The sequence below is a fragment of the Dendrobates tinctorius genome, unplaced genomic scaffold (genome assembly GCF_039654945.1).
Source record: "Dendrobates tinctorius isolate UK_male_01 unplaced genomic scaffold, ASM3965494v1 ptg000070l, whole genome shotgun sequence".
Classification (NCBI taxonomy): domain Eukaryota; kingdom Metazoa; phylum Chordata; class Amphibia; order Anura; family Dendrobatidae; genus Dendrobates; species Dendrobates tinctorius.
In genome coordinates this window covers 50,141,521-50,154,707 of record NW_027361738.1, presented here as the reverse complement: position 1 = coordinate 50,154,707, position 13,187 = coordinate 50,141,521, and the positions used below count along the sequence as shown (strand labels likewise).

At 42.3% G+C, this 13,187-nt stretch overlaps 1 protein-coding gene across 3 annotated transcripts in view; it reads right to left on the bottom strand.

The window, feature by feature from the left end:
- Positions 1–13,187, bottom strand: part of PFKP (phosphofructokinase, platelet) — a 124,746-nt gene that overhangs the window by 10,092 nt on the left and 101,467 nt on the right. For 2 of the 3 annotated variants that reach the window (XM_073581647.1, XM_073581646.1), the window contains 3 exons: positions 8,379–8,531; positions 5,118–5,282; positions 2,138–2,199 (listed from right to left, as the gene is read on the bottom strand). In XM_073581647.1, coding sequence (XP_073437748.1) covers positions 2,138–2,199; positions 5,118–5,282; positions 8,379–8,531 — 380 coding nt within the window. The remainder of the gene's footprint in view (positions 1–2,137; positions 2,200–5,117; positions 5,283–8,378; positions 8,532–13,187) is intronic. The other variant, XM_073581645.1, reaches the window with a different exon arrangement.

Below are 13,187 nucleotides of genomic sequence, written 5' to 3'. Positions count from 1 at the left end.
CATCAAGCCTGCGGATTAATCATGGAGAGGCGTCTATTAGACACCTCTCCCTATAGTTGTATGGTAAAGAAACACAGCCAGAATAAAGTCTTTTATTACAAATAAAAACAAAACACACTTTTTCATTTTGATAAAAACACAAGAAAACACCCGCACTTATTCAACTCCAAGGGTAATACTGGAAGCAACAAAGTGAGGTCACCAAAGGAAAACAGGCAACTGATACAAAAACCACTAGGAAAAAAAAGTGATAAACATAGTTGTTAGCTGACCTGCAGTGTACCTACAACAATAAGTGCCAACTTGATACAGTGGATTAAATAACAGTGATTTAAAAAAGATGTCTATAAACCAAGCAGGTTGTAAGTGGTATAGCAAATAAAGTGAAAATGACCAAGAGGAAAAAGGGGAAAAAAAAAAAACACCCTGTCTGGTGTATGACTAGATTCGAGGCTGATTGAATCCACTGTATAAAGTTGGCACTTAATGTTGTAGGTACACCGCAGGTCGGCTAGAACTAAATAAAATAGAGAAAAGGAGGGCACCACACAATATTGAGGGATACACCTGTGGTTTGTATAAACACAATATGAAAGGTCGGCTAGAACCGTATGTTTAGCTTTTTTTTTCCTAGCAGTTTTTGTTATGAGTTGCCCATTTGCCTTTGATACACACACACTTAAGGGCCCGTTACACACAGCAATCTCGCTGGCGAGATCGCTGATTTTGTGACACATCAGTGATCTCTCCAGTGAGATCGCTGTGTGTGACATCCAGCAGCGATCGGTATCGCTGATCGTGCTGGATCGTCCTGGCCCGTTTTTTCATTGCTGGTCTCCCGCTGGCCAGCGCGCATCGCTGCGTGTGGCAGCGGGTGCCAGCGATGAGCGACGCTGCACGCTGGTTACCAACGTAAACATCGGGTTTCTAAGGGCCGCGGGTCCCTTAGAAACCCGGTGTTTACCCTAGATACCAGCGTGCACTGCAGGCAGGGCGGGAGGTGGAGGCAGTGCGGCGCACAGACCGGAGTAGCAGATAGCAGAGCTACGCCGGTCTGTCTGCGCCGCTCTGCCTCCACCTCCCGCCCTGCCTGCAGTGCACCCTGGTATCTAGAGTAAACATCGGGTTTCTAAGGGCCTTGCAGCCCTTAGAAACCCGATGTTTACATTGGTAACCAGCGTGCTCGCTGGTCCTGATCGCTGGAGGGGCTGTCTATGTGACAGCTCACCAGTGATCAGCTAACAATGTCCCAGCGATCCCATCCACGTCGGATCGTTGGTGGGATCGCTGGGACATCGTTATGTGTAACGGTACCCTATTACACACTTACTTTTCCTTTGTGTCAGATACTGTATATTTTTAATTAGCGCAGTGTCATACATAGACTTTTCCATTATTATTTAAAAATAACAAACACAGTTGTACTCACCTAACGCCTATTCTACCAAAGCCCTCGTCTCCTGTAATAAAACAAAAATAAACAACCATATCCCTCACCTCTCCGATGTTCTCTCTACGGTCATACTATCAGTATTTGGTCAGTATTTTATATGTATTTTATTTGTAAGCCAAAACCAGGTGAGGAAATGTATAATAGAGACCCGTCACCACTTCTGAATTTATCACCCACTCCTGGTTTTGGCTTATGAATACTGATGTAAAATTCTGACCAAATACTGAGCGTGTGAACGTGACCTTAGACATATTGGCGTCATGGCTGCGGTTCATACCCGAATAATGACAGATACTGGTGAATCCCGACGGATCCTACAGACTTTTAATGAGGATCTTCAGGTTTGCATTAGACGTCTGTTATTCTGAGCACGGCAGGCTATAATACTCCTCCTGTCAATGACTGCATTCACCTAAAGAAAGTCTATAATGCCAATTTGAAAGACGTCTAAGAAACCCAGTTAAATACCCTCCGAAGGTGACACAAGGGTGTAGGTCATAGAGTGGCCTGCGATTGGTGGCTCACTGGTTTGCACTTTTGCATTGTACCTGTAGGTCCCTGGGTACAAATTTGACCCAAGGCAAGCGTGAAATGTGTACGTGCTTCTGCGTCATCTTGTACAGCGCTGTGGAATATATTGGTGCTATACAGGAATATAAAATAATAGTACTGTTATGTCTGTACCTCAGGACAAGGCCTCTCTGGATACTGGTCTTCATCTTCTCGGTTAAATGCTCCACGTTTGCCTATATGAAAGGAGATAATAATCAACAATTTTTAACGTATAAATAAAATGGAATTAAATATGGTTTTAGGTTTGATCATGGGCCCCGGTTTATTAGAGCACATATTCCAATGCCTCGTTATAGATGTGGAGGGCGCATTTCTTGTGTTTGAAAACATCTTAAAAGTATGAGAAAGCATTTTCAGATCTGCCCAGCTGTGTTTAATAGTCCCATAGGACTCGGTGGAGAGAGACTGTGACTACGCAGCCAACTCTTCACTCACTGCTGGTTGGAATCCAATAATAAACAGAATACAGTCAGCCCCTGAGCTCCCCCTAGTGGTGGCTACAAGTGGCCAATCTGTTATCATTTAACTCTATGGAGCTGGTATGTGAAAATGTTTATGCCAGAGTGTCCTAAAACACTTTCAACTGTTACAACATTTTCAAGCAAAGTGAAGTTAAGGTGCTCAAAAATGTAGCCTTTTTTGCCATTATCAAGCTAGGTTCATGCAGCAACACCAATATACGTGGAGCTAGGGAAGAGTTGTGGTGGAATTGGTGTGGCTATGCCGACCTCTCAAATTTATGGAAAGTGGCTGCATTTCTTACTCCAGAAATGTTACTCCCGTCTCCAATTGGAGTAAGATTTCTGGTGAGGAGCACGCCACTGCTAAGACACGCCAAATTCCTTAATGGGATTTTTCACATTTTGTGGACTGTATTTTTTCTTACCTTAATGGGGCTGAAACACATTTTTGCAATCGGGTTTCATTAAATGTTGCAGCGTTTCCCTCCTATAGCTGCTGTATTACACTGTCTATTACTGGATGGTGAATGAGTTAACGGGGTTGGCCACATTATCTTTAATGTGACAGATGTGTTGGACATGATTCAGGGGCACGTCCTATTATATACAGTGGGTACGGAAAGTATTCAGACCCCTTAACATTTTTCACTCTTTGTTTCATTGCAGCCATTTGGTAAATTCAAAAAAGTTCTGTTTTTACACATTAATGTACACTCTGCACCCCATCTTGATGGAAAAAAACAGAAATTTTTGCAAATTTATAAAAAAAAAAAAAAAAAAAAGCTGAAATATCACATGGTCATAAGTATTCAGACCCCTTGCTCAGACACTCATATTTAAGTCACATGCTGTCCATTTCCTTGTGATCCTCCTTGAGATGGTTCTACTCCTTCATTGGAGTCCAGCTGTGTTTAATTACAGTGATAGGATTTTATTTGGAAAGACACACACCTGTCTATATATATATATAAGACCTCACAGCTCACAGTGCATGTCAGACCAAATGAGAATCATGAGGTCAAAAGGAACTGGCCAAGGAGCTCAGAGACATAATTGTGGCAAGGCACCGATCTGGCCAAGGTTACAAAAGAATTTCTGCAGTACTCAAAGTTCCTAAGAGCACAGTGGCCTCCATAGTCCTTAAATGGAAGATGTTTGGGACCACCGAAAGTCTTCCTAGACCTGGCCGTCCAGCCAAACTGAGCAATCAAGGGAGAAGAGCCTTGGTGAGCAAGGTAAAGAAGAACCTCAAGATCACTGTGGCTGAGCTCCACAGATGCAGTAGGGAGATGGGAGAAAGTTCCACAAAGTCAACTATCACTGCAGCCGTCCACCATTCGCACCTATATGGCAGAGTGGTCCAACGGAAGCCTCTCCTCAGTGCCAGATATGTGAAAGCCCACATAGAGTTTGCTAAAAAACACAAGAAGGACTCCCAGACTATGAGAAATAAGATTCTCTGGTCAGATGAGACAACGATAGAACTTTTTGGTGATAGTTCTAAGCGGTATGTGTGGAGAAAACCAGGCACTGCTCATCACCTGCCCAATACAATCCTAACAGTGAAACATGGTGGTGGCAGCATCATGCTATGGGAGTGTTTTTCAGCTGCAGGGACAGGATGACTGGCTTCAATTGAAGTAAACATGAATGCTGCCAAGTACAGAGAGGAAAACCTCTTCCAGAGTGCTCTTGACCTCAGACTTGGCCGAAGGTTCACCTTCCAACAAGACGATGACCCTAAGCAAACAGCTAAAATAACAAAGAAGTGGCTTCAGAACAACTCTGTGACCATTCTTGATTGGCCCAGCCACAGCCCTGACCTAAACCCAATTGAGCAACTCTGGAGACCTGAAAATGGCTGTCCACCAACGTTCACCATCCAACCTGACGGAACTGGAGAGGATCCCCAAATCCAGGTGTGAAAAACGCTGCATCATTCCCAAGACGACTCATGGCTGTACTAGCTCAAATGGGTGCTTCTACTCAATACTGAGCAAAGGGTCTGAATACTTATGACCATGTGATAGTTCAGTTTTTCTTTTTTAATAAATTTGCAAAAAATTCTACATTTGTTTTTTTTCCAGTCAAGATGGGGTGCAGAATGTACTGAGAAAAAGAACTTTTTTGAATTTACCAAATGGCTGCAATGAAACAAAGATTGAAAAATGTAAAGGGGAAGAATACTTTCCGTTAACCAGTGTAGATAGGACAGATTCTACCCTGCCTTGTTAGTGCAGCTTTGCTCATAGACTGCACAGCTCTCCAGTCCATACAATGGCTGCAGGTGGAGACGGAGCCAGCAATAGACAGTGTAAAACAGGGGCTACAGGAGGCAAATTGGTGACATTTTTTTAATGAAACCCAATTGCAAAAATGTTTTTTTTGCCCCAACTGCACGTATTTAAGTAAGAAAAAAAAAATGTTTCCAAAGGTGGACAACCCCTTTAAGTGGTGTGCAGCACAACTTATTCCTACACACCGCCCACATTTAAACTGGTGTATAAAATGCCAGTCTTAATAAATCAAGCCTTTATCTCTGTAGGGGATGTTTAGCTCTGCATGAGAAAAAAAGGCGCTCTGAGCCATATTGATACTACTGCCTTCACCTACAGTATTATTGTAATTACCTGAAGTTCACGAATGTCAAATTGCTCCTCAAAGATGTAGGCTGCATCGGCACCGGCAGCGAGACCTCCCATGTTGGCAAGGTAGCCGCAGTATCCTCCCATTGTTTCAATGATGAAGACGCGCCTTTTGGTTCCGCTGGCGGATTGTTTGATGCGATCGCAGGTCTAATCAAAATGCACGGTGCAAAAGTACATCATAATCTCACATTTCAAACCCAATAACAGGAGATTTGCGCTAATCTCTGAGATATTATTATATTTTCATTTTTGCCAATTAATTAGGTCTCATTCATGACATCAGCACCCATTTAGGGTTTCACATTCTGATATTTCATTCCTCAAAAAAGAGAAACTACCTACAGATCTAATTCATTCTCATGGGTATAAAACTCATGCCAAAAACAAGCTTGCTTCAGCGTTCGTTTCCATCAAGCTCACATTTCTTACCCAGGCACTTATAGCATAAGAAACTTCCAACAGAATATTGCATTTGTTTTTGTTTTTTTTGCTAAAGGTCGTTATCTCACACCTTTCGTCTCGGAATATCTTCAGAGAAAAATAAAGTTAAAGGGGTATTCTAGTGAGAAGCTGTCACCTACTCACCGAACTGGGTAAACCCCTGCAGTGCCACAGAGAACATGGAGCAGAAGTTCTTGTTCTGCCGATCAAGTGTTACAGTCTCTGACATCCGCTTATCTAGCCTGTGGATAGGTGATAACTTCTTACCGGTTAACCCCTTAAAGGAAGGACACATCTGTAGTATTCTGCATATATTAATGATCTGGTTGTGGATATCCAGAGATCGTGTGGTGTGTAGTAAGCACTGCACATACAGCATGAACCTGCGTGAAATCCAATGAAAGCATCACTCGAGTATCTGATGAAATGACATGCAATTTCATCTAAGTGCAGAACCACGAATGGAGTCTAAATGCTTCAGTGACACATAGTGAACGTCTGTGACATAATGTGGAGCAGGAAGACGAAATGTAACGTCTGAAAGACACAAACTGTCTGAGTCATTGTCATAACATCCTGATCACCTTCCTGCAATACTCTCATTTCGCACTCTTTCATCATCTTCTCTTACACTAGAACACAGTGGCTTCCAGACAAGAAATCATAGCACTGTAACAGCTAACTTCTTCATACTGTGAATTCTGAGGTTGTACAGGATGGAAGGCCATGCTGTAATGGATGCTAATTAGCACGTCACAGTGATGTCACCGATGATAATTAGCAAGTGACAGTGATGTCACGGCTGAAAATGAATAAGTCAAAGCGATGTCACTGCTCATAATTTTCAAGTCACAGTGACATCACTACTGATCATAATTAACAAGCAACAATGATGTCACTGTTGGTAATCAGTAAGTAAAACGGATGTCACTGCTGATAATTAGCAAGTCACAATGATATCTTTGTAATCCTCCAGATGCGATGCTTGCTGTATTTCCATAGAATTGTAAATGTAATAATAGTATACTGGATAGATAATGTATAATATGGCAGTTTAATAAGGGACCAATAAGAACTTTTGAGACTTTGGGTGTCATTATTTGCACTAATTATCAAAAGTGGCTCAAGGCTAAAGAGTTAATCAGCTCAGTGCCATCATATCACTACTGCACTATAATGCACTGTTATACTATTCAGTTGAGACCGCAATGATTGCTAAAACAAGAGTCATGGTGCTGTGTGGACCCCCGTGCCTTCTTCTCATTTTTCCATGTACAGTGAGTGCCACAACCACTTAAGTGCTGTGTAACTCAGCCGCACTCACTTGACTCTTTGTTTTTTTTTTCTGCACAATGCCGTTTTTCCATAGATCCTGTGCAGAAAAAAAATACAGGCCTTTTCGTTCTCATAAATTTTGTGTTTGTGCTCCCAACAATTACTAAATAACCTGTTCTGGCTGGAGAACCCTGTAATGTAGGAACATGGACTACAGAGTCACAATGTGACCCTTTATACTGTACACCACGAGCTTAAAGTGAATGTGTCATCCAAAAATAATCTATTGTTTAAATGAGGCATTTGTGCTAAATGTATTTTTTTTTCTTAAAGTTTGGCAATTTTTCATATCACAATTTCTATTTAAAAAAAATAATAGAAATCTTGCCACTAGGGCTATTTTAGACTTACTCATCCTGTTCTTATTGAAGACTTTTCAGAAGTCTCATTATCATCACAGTCTTGATTATACTACACAGTAACTCAGGACCCAACATTCCCGATAGTCAGTTTACCCTGCTCTCCCCCCTCACTTCACAATGACATTTGCAGAAGCTTATTAGATGCTTCACTACAAAAGATAGGGTCTGTCAGTGTATTGCTGCTACTTTCTATGTGGATTTCTTAAAAGAATAGGAATTATGAGTCTAGAATAGCCAATAATGGCCAGTGTGACAAGTACAAGATTTCTATTTTTTTTATACAGATTGTGAAATAAAACATGAAAAAAGTTATCATAAAGTTTTTTTTAAAAGTACCTTTGACAGAAAAACTTAATTTGAAGGGTAGCTATCATATCCCCAAACTATACTACTCTAGAGACACAGGTTACAATGCTGCCGTCAAACTGAAAATTCAGCTAAAGGGAGAAAATGAACTTTACACCTCTTCATAGCCGCCGGCTTTCAGTTAAAGCGGGCACGCAACAGGTACAGTCACTGCTCACAGCATTATGAGCAGAGGCTATAAGCGCCCCCCAGTACATTGATTGACAGCTCGCTCTGCATAGATGTGCTACAGAACGAGCTGTCAATCAAAGTGCCGCTCACTGTTTAACTAAGCAGTGACTGTTGCCAATCTGGGCACTCCTCTATGACTGAAAGCACTGAAAGCCGGCAGTTCCCGAGAGAAATAAAGTTAATTTCCTCCTGATAGCCACACTTTCAGTAAAGCAGCCAGACGGCATTGTATCAGGAAGATTAACTTGCCGATTAACTTCTTATATGCAGGTTAATAGCGTTTTTGGACATAACCGGATTCTTCTAACAGTCAGTCATTTCCTTGGCAAGAGTTTTCAGTAGACAGCAGTGGAATTGATTTGTCAAACTGAGGAGACAGTCGCAGTGTGCTGCAAGCTCTTCCCCAGCTTGGTACTGAGCAACTGCCAATCACACGAGAAATTACAACATCTCTCCAATATTTCGGGAATATGGAAAACCAGGAAAATCTAAAAAGGACTGTTTCACACAATGCTATAAAACATCTAATCTAATGAACCTGCAGAAAAATATAAATTAGATATCTTACCTCCATAATGGCATTGAGTGCAGTGTCAGCGCCAAGACTTAGGTCAGTGCCAGGGACATTGTTGCTAATGGTGGCAGGCACTATGCACATGGGGATGCAAAACTCTTCATATGTGCTCCGAGCCTCAGCTAACTGCTGCATACTCTCAAAAGCCTGCAGTGGCAGCATGGATATGTGTTCAGTGGGGGGTTAATGTACGTGCGTTAGTGGCTCCTTCTGTGTGGTGGGAGGTTTGGCTTGGTTCCCAAAGGCATGGGAACTCCGTATCCTTTTAGCTATCATCAGGACCGTAGCTGATGCTTTAGAACTTGACTTCTAATTATTGTTAATGATTTGATAAAGTTCGGTATTACCGCATTGTCCAAATGATGGAAAAAGTAAAAAAAAAAAAATAAATAAGTGCACTGGGGTTGCATTGGCGCAATTAGGTTCTGAAAATAAATTTGGAAAACTTCCCCATGCAGAGCAAAAAAAAAAGTTAGCGGCTGAGAAGATCAATGTTTTAAGCATAGAGAGCGGCAGAAGTGGAGAGGTGATGTTAGTTTTTAGACAGTAGGGATATTAAAATTTACTAATTAGTGGGCAGCAACAGAGGTCAAGAGTAAAGGGTTAAAATGGTCTGTTTCTAAAGACTGAAGGACACGGTCTATGCATCAACCATTTTTGGGAAGGAGCTAACGCTGGAATGATTGCATCTCGGCACTTAGCTTTCTCTCTACCGTGTGTCCATTATCGTGACGCTAGACGATGCAATGCCGGCACGATCTGAGCACATGATACTGCCCAATTCATCAGTTTTTGATAGAATTCTGGCTCAAAGCCTTATGAAATGTAGCAGAATTATTGAGACTGCCATATTTCTGCCAGTCCGGCTCAGCAGGGAGCATGCATGGCTAATAATTTATGGCAGTAACGTACTCCAGCTGCTGATTGTTGGAGGGTCCCATCAGTCGCAGCCCCAGTTATCCCCTATCCTATTGATGGGGTATAACTTATTAAAGAGATAATAACCCTAGTAGATGGGGGTCCAAACTCTAGGCCCCCTAGTGCTCCTGATAGAATGAAGAGACTGCACGGATGACTGGAGGACATTTTTTTAAACAGACCCAGGGCGGCTGAGAGACACAACAAATTCATTAATAGGCGCTCTCCTCTTGATGGATTTAGCGCATCTAACGCCAGTGTAACCTTCATTAACCCTAACGTGCAAAACGCTAGCCTTGGTGAATCAAGGGAGGCTTTTAAGTGCCCACTCTTGCTCAAAGATTCCCGTCTTATACGCTACTCTCTTCTGCGGGTTTGATGATCAAGTTAGATTAACGGGATTTACTCATCTTAGTGACCTGACCTGTCAACATATTTTTACATATAGAAGTGGAAGTATTGCTGTATAGTCACGTGTCTGCCTACAAAGTTATACCTTTCTAGCAGAGATTCGATGTGCCAGTCATGAAAAACCTATTGTAGACGCCATATGCAAATCAGGCTGGAAGTGCACTGGGGTTGTGTCAGTGCAATCTGACTGCTTCTGTCAAGTGCACTCCCATGTCCCCAATGCACTTTTAGGCTGTTTATATACGGATTCTATACATCAGATCCCTCTAAAAAACATATACTTACTGTTGGACAATCTCCTGTACAGCCATAGCACGACTTCCAAATGTAAAAACGTGTAGACACCTCTTTGATGATCGCCGGAGGTCCACACTCTCTACTGTTCCAGAGAAGGAAGAGATTGCATGGCTGTGTCCCCTTCGCACTTTTTACCTGTGGTTGGGATCCCAGGGAATGTGGCATCCCAAAGGCAACCACAACCCGCAATCATTACGTGAGGCATACACTAACTAAATGATCCCACAAACAGGTGTAATGTGTTAGAGAACAGAGGAGAGATGAAGCACAGGACCCAGAGGAATATACAATACAATTCGATATGCAGGACCCGCTCCATTGAACATGTCAGTAATCTGCTGGACAGGATCCCGGAGATTAACCACCTACCTGATGGCATCCATGACTCTTGTTCTGATTAGCTGGGCTGGCGCTACGTCGTTAATGTGGCGTGATGCGCATGTGACGTCCCACATCGGCAAATCAAAAGAAAGGCCACGGATGTCCTCAGACACTTTTGGGGTCCCCATCCATTGACCATTGATTAAAGACGTGGATCAGGCCTTGAAATCGATTTGCACCGACCCTAATTGCTGATTATGCATTCTCCTACTAAACTGAGAATGTTTTATTAGGGAACTTGTAAATGTTTTTTTGTAAATGGCTCAGTTATTGTCCAGCGCCTATCACGTTATCCATTTCTCCTGTCTTTTACTTTTCTAATCATCTCATTTTAACTCTTTACTCATCAACGAAGTGAAAGATTATACTTCTATCTTGATCATTTTAGTAGTTCTCATTAAAAAGAATAAAAAAGTTTTGTTTTTTTTTGTAATAAAAATTAGTGATTTATTTGGTAAGAATTTTAGTAGCATGAAAAGCGCGTTATGGAGCATTTTTTTCATTATTCGTATCCTCCATAAGCCATATATTTATGCATAAATGCCGTTCGCATCCATATATAAATATGTTAGGGGCAAAGTAGCGAAAGTAAGAGCACAGGCGGCGTTAGAAAGTGTTTGTATGGGCTGGAATGGGCTGTCGTTGAGTTTCTGATTGCACACCAAGAACTCAGGGTTAAGAGAATCTTATCTGGCATCATGATGGCTCCAAAGATGCTTTATGGATACAACTGCATTGTCAGAAAATGTATGCAGGTGGATTTTTTTTATATTTGTGTATACCGCACGGTGAAAGGAGAGTCAGCTTAGATTTGCAGTCACTAAAGAAGCAGGAGTGCCAGAGATTGCCCTGTGTGCTAACGCTAGAAAATATTAAACCAGGGCCAGATTTATCAAACTAAATGTAAGACTGTCTTTGTTGCCCATAGCAACCAATCACAGCGCAGCTTTCGTTTTGTATCCTGCGTTTGAAAAATGAAAGCTGCTCTGTGACTGGTTGCTCAGTTATCAAAAGATTCAAAAACAAAAACCTGTCTGTGTTGTCCACAGCAACCAATCACAGCGCAGCTTTCATTTTTCAAACGCAGAATACAAAATGAAAGCAGTGCTGTGATTGGCTGCTATGATCAACAAAGACAGGTTTTTCTTTTCGATTTTTTTGAGGACTAAGGCCCACCATCTTTGCTCCCTCTAACAATCAATCACAGCGCAGCTTTCATTTTTAAATTGCCCTGATAAAATGTAAACGGCACCGAGACTGGTTACTACAGGGCAAGAAAAACTTATTTTTCATCTAGTTATTTTGTTTTACTAAACCTACCTCTTAGTGCTTCTGTATTTTTCAGCCTTTAAGGGAATCTGGCAGGAGCCTTAGGGCCACAAACTAATTATATGGCGGAGTGATCTACAGGGTGGGCCATTTATAAAGTTGGAATCCAAAATGGCCGACTTCAAAATGGCCGCCATGGTCACCACCCGTCTTGAAAAGTTTCCCCCCTCCCATATACTAATGTGCCACAAACAGGAAGTTGATATCACCAACCTTTCCCATTTTATTTAGGTGTATCCATGTAAATGGCCCACCCTCTACTGAAAGACAAGTTCACATATATTTTACTGGCTGCAAATAGATATTGTATCGCTGAGCAAACCAACTGGGAATCTTTATGTAAATGAGGCTACAAGTGCACAGAGGGCGGCCGATCCCTGCCGTGTGCACCGCTTCTCGTCATTATTCCCTGCTCTATGTGGTTGACCGACCTCTGATCAGTGCGGAAAGTCTACTGCAGACATTAATCAAACCCATAAGATGATTGTACGCGAGGAGTACTGTGGGGGATCGATGCGCTAGCAGGGAATTGGCCCGCCCTCGCTGCACTTTTAGCCTCATTTGCATAAAGCTTTATAGTTGATTTTCTCAGCGATGGAATATCCATTTGTGGCTAGAACGGTATCTGTGAACTTGTCTTTCCCTATCCTACAAGCCATGGGATTAGTTTGTGGCCCTAAGGCTCCTGACAGGTTTTATGAAAGGTTGAAAGAACCAAGCACTATGGGGCGGAAGCTATGTGTGGACGTGTCTGTGGCCTACAGCTCCTGACAGGTTCCCTTTAAAGACTATTTGCAAATACAGTGCTCAAGAAAAAAAATCCTGAAAAAAAACCCAGCAATGCAGGTCCAGGACCGAAGCGAGGTGTCATTAACAGGCTGGACTTGGACTATAAATAACATTTGTACAGAGGATCAGACCCGGATGCTTATCACTCATGGTAACCTTGTCGGCACAGCTGCCTTATTGACGTATCTGGGAAGAGGTAACGGAGGATCCTGGGGAAGTCGTGGCTGGAACGTCGGCACGGTTCCATGCTCTTTGCTGTGCCGATGAGCAGCTCGCTCACTACACTCACAGCATTATATCCACTTCCTTTGTAAGGCAAAAGGTTTTACAGGATGACTTCATCAGAACACCACCGAGCAGCATTCACTGACTCTACTGATTGCAAGCGTTCAAGCTGCAGCGAATAGACACTACGTAGGAGCCGGCAGTCTAGATGTCTACTAAGCTGACGCTACAAGCCACGTGCAGTCATGATGTGACAATGAGCAGCAAGGAACAGAGTGGGTTAAATAAAGTGCAAGCGGCAGCATGCAGCATGCAATACTTACCTGCGTCTGTTGGAACCTATGGGTTTATTTATCAGAGTTTGCAAAGAAGAACATTTCCAATTTCAGATATTATTTTAGGAAATCGGCCCTAACGATTTTTGAAAATGAGCCGATGACTTATACACAATGA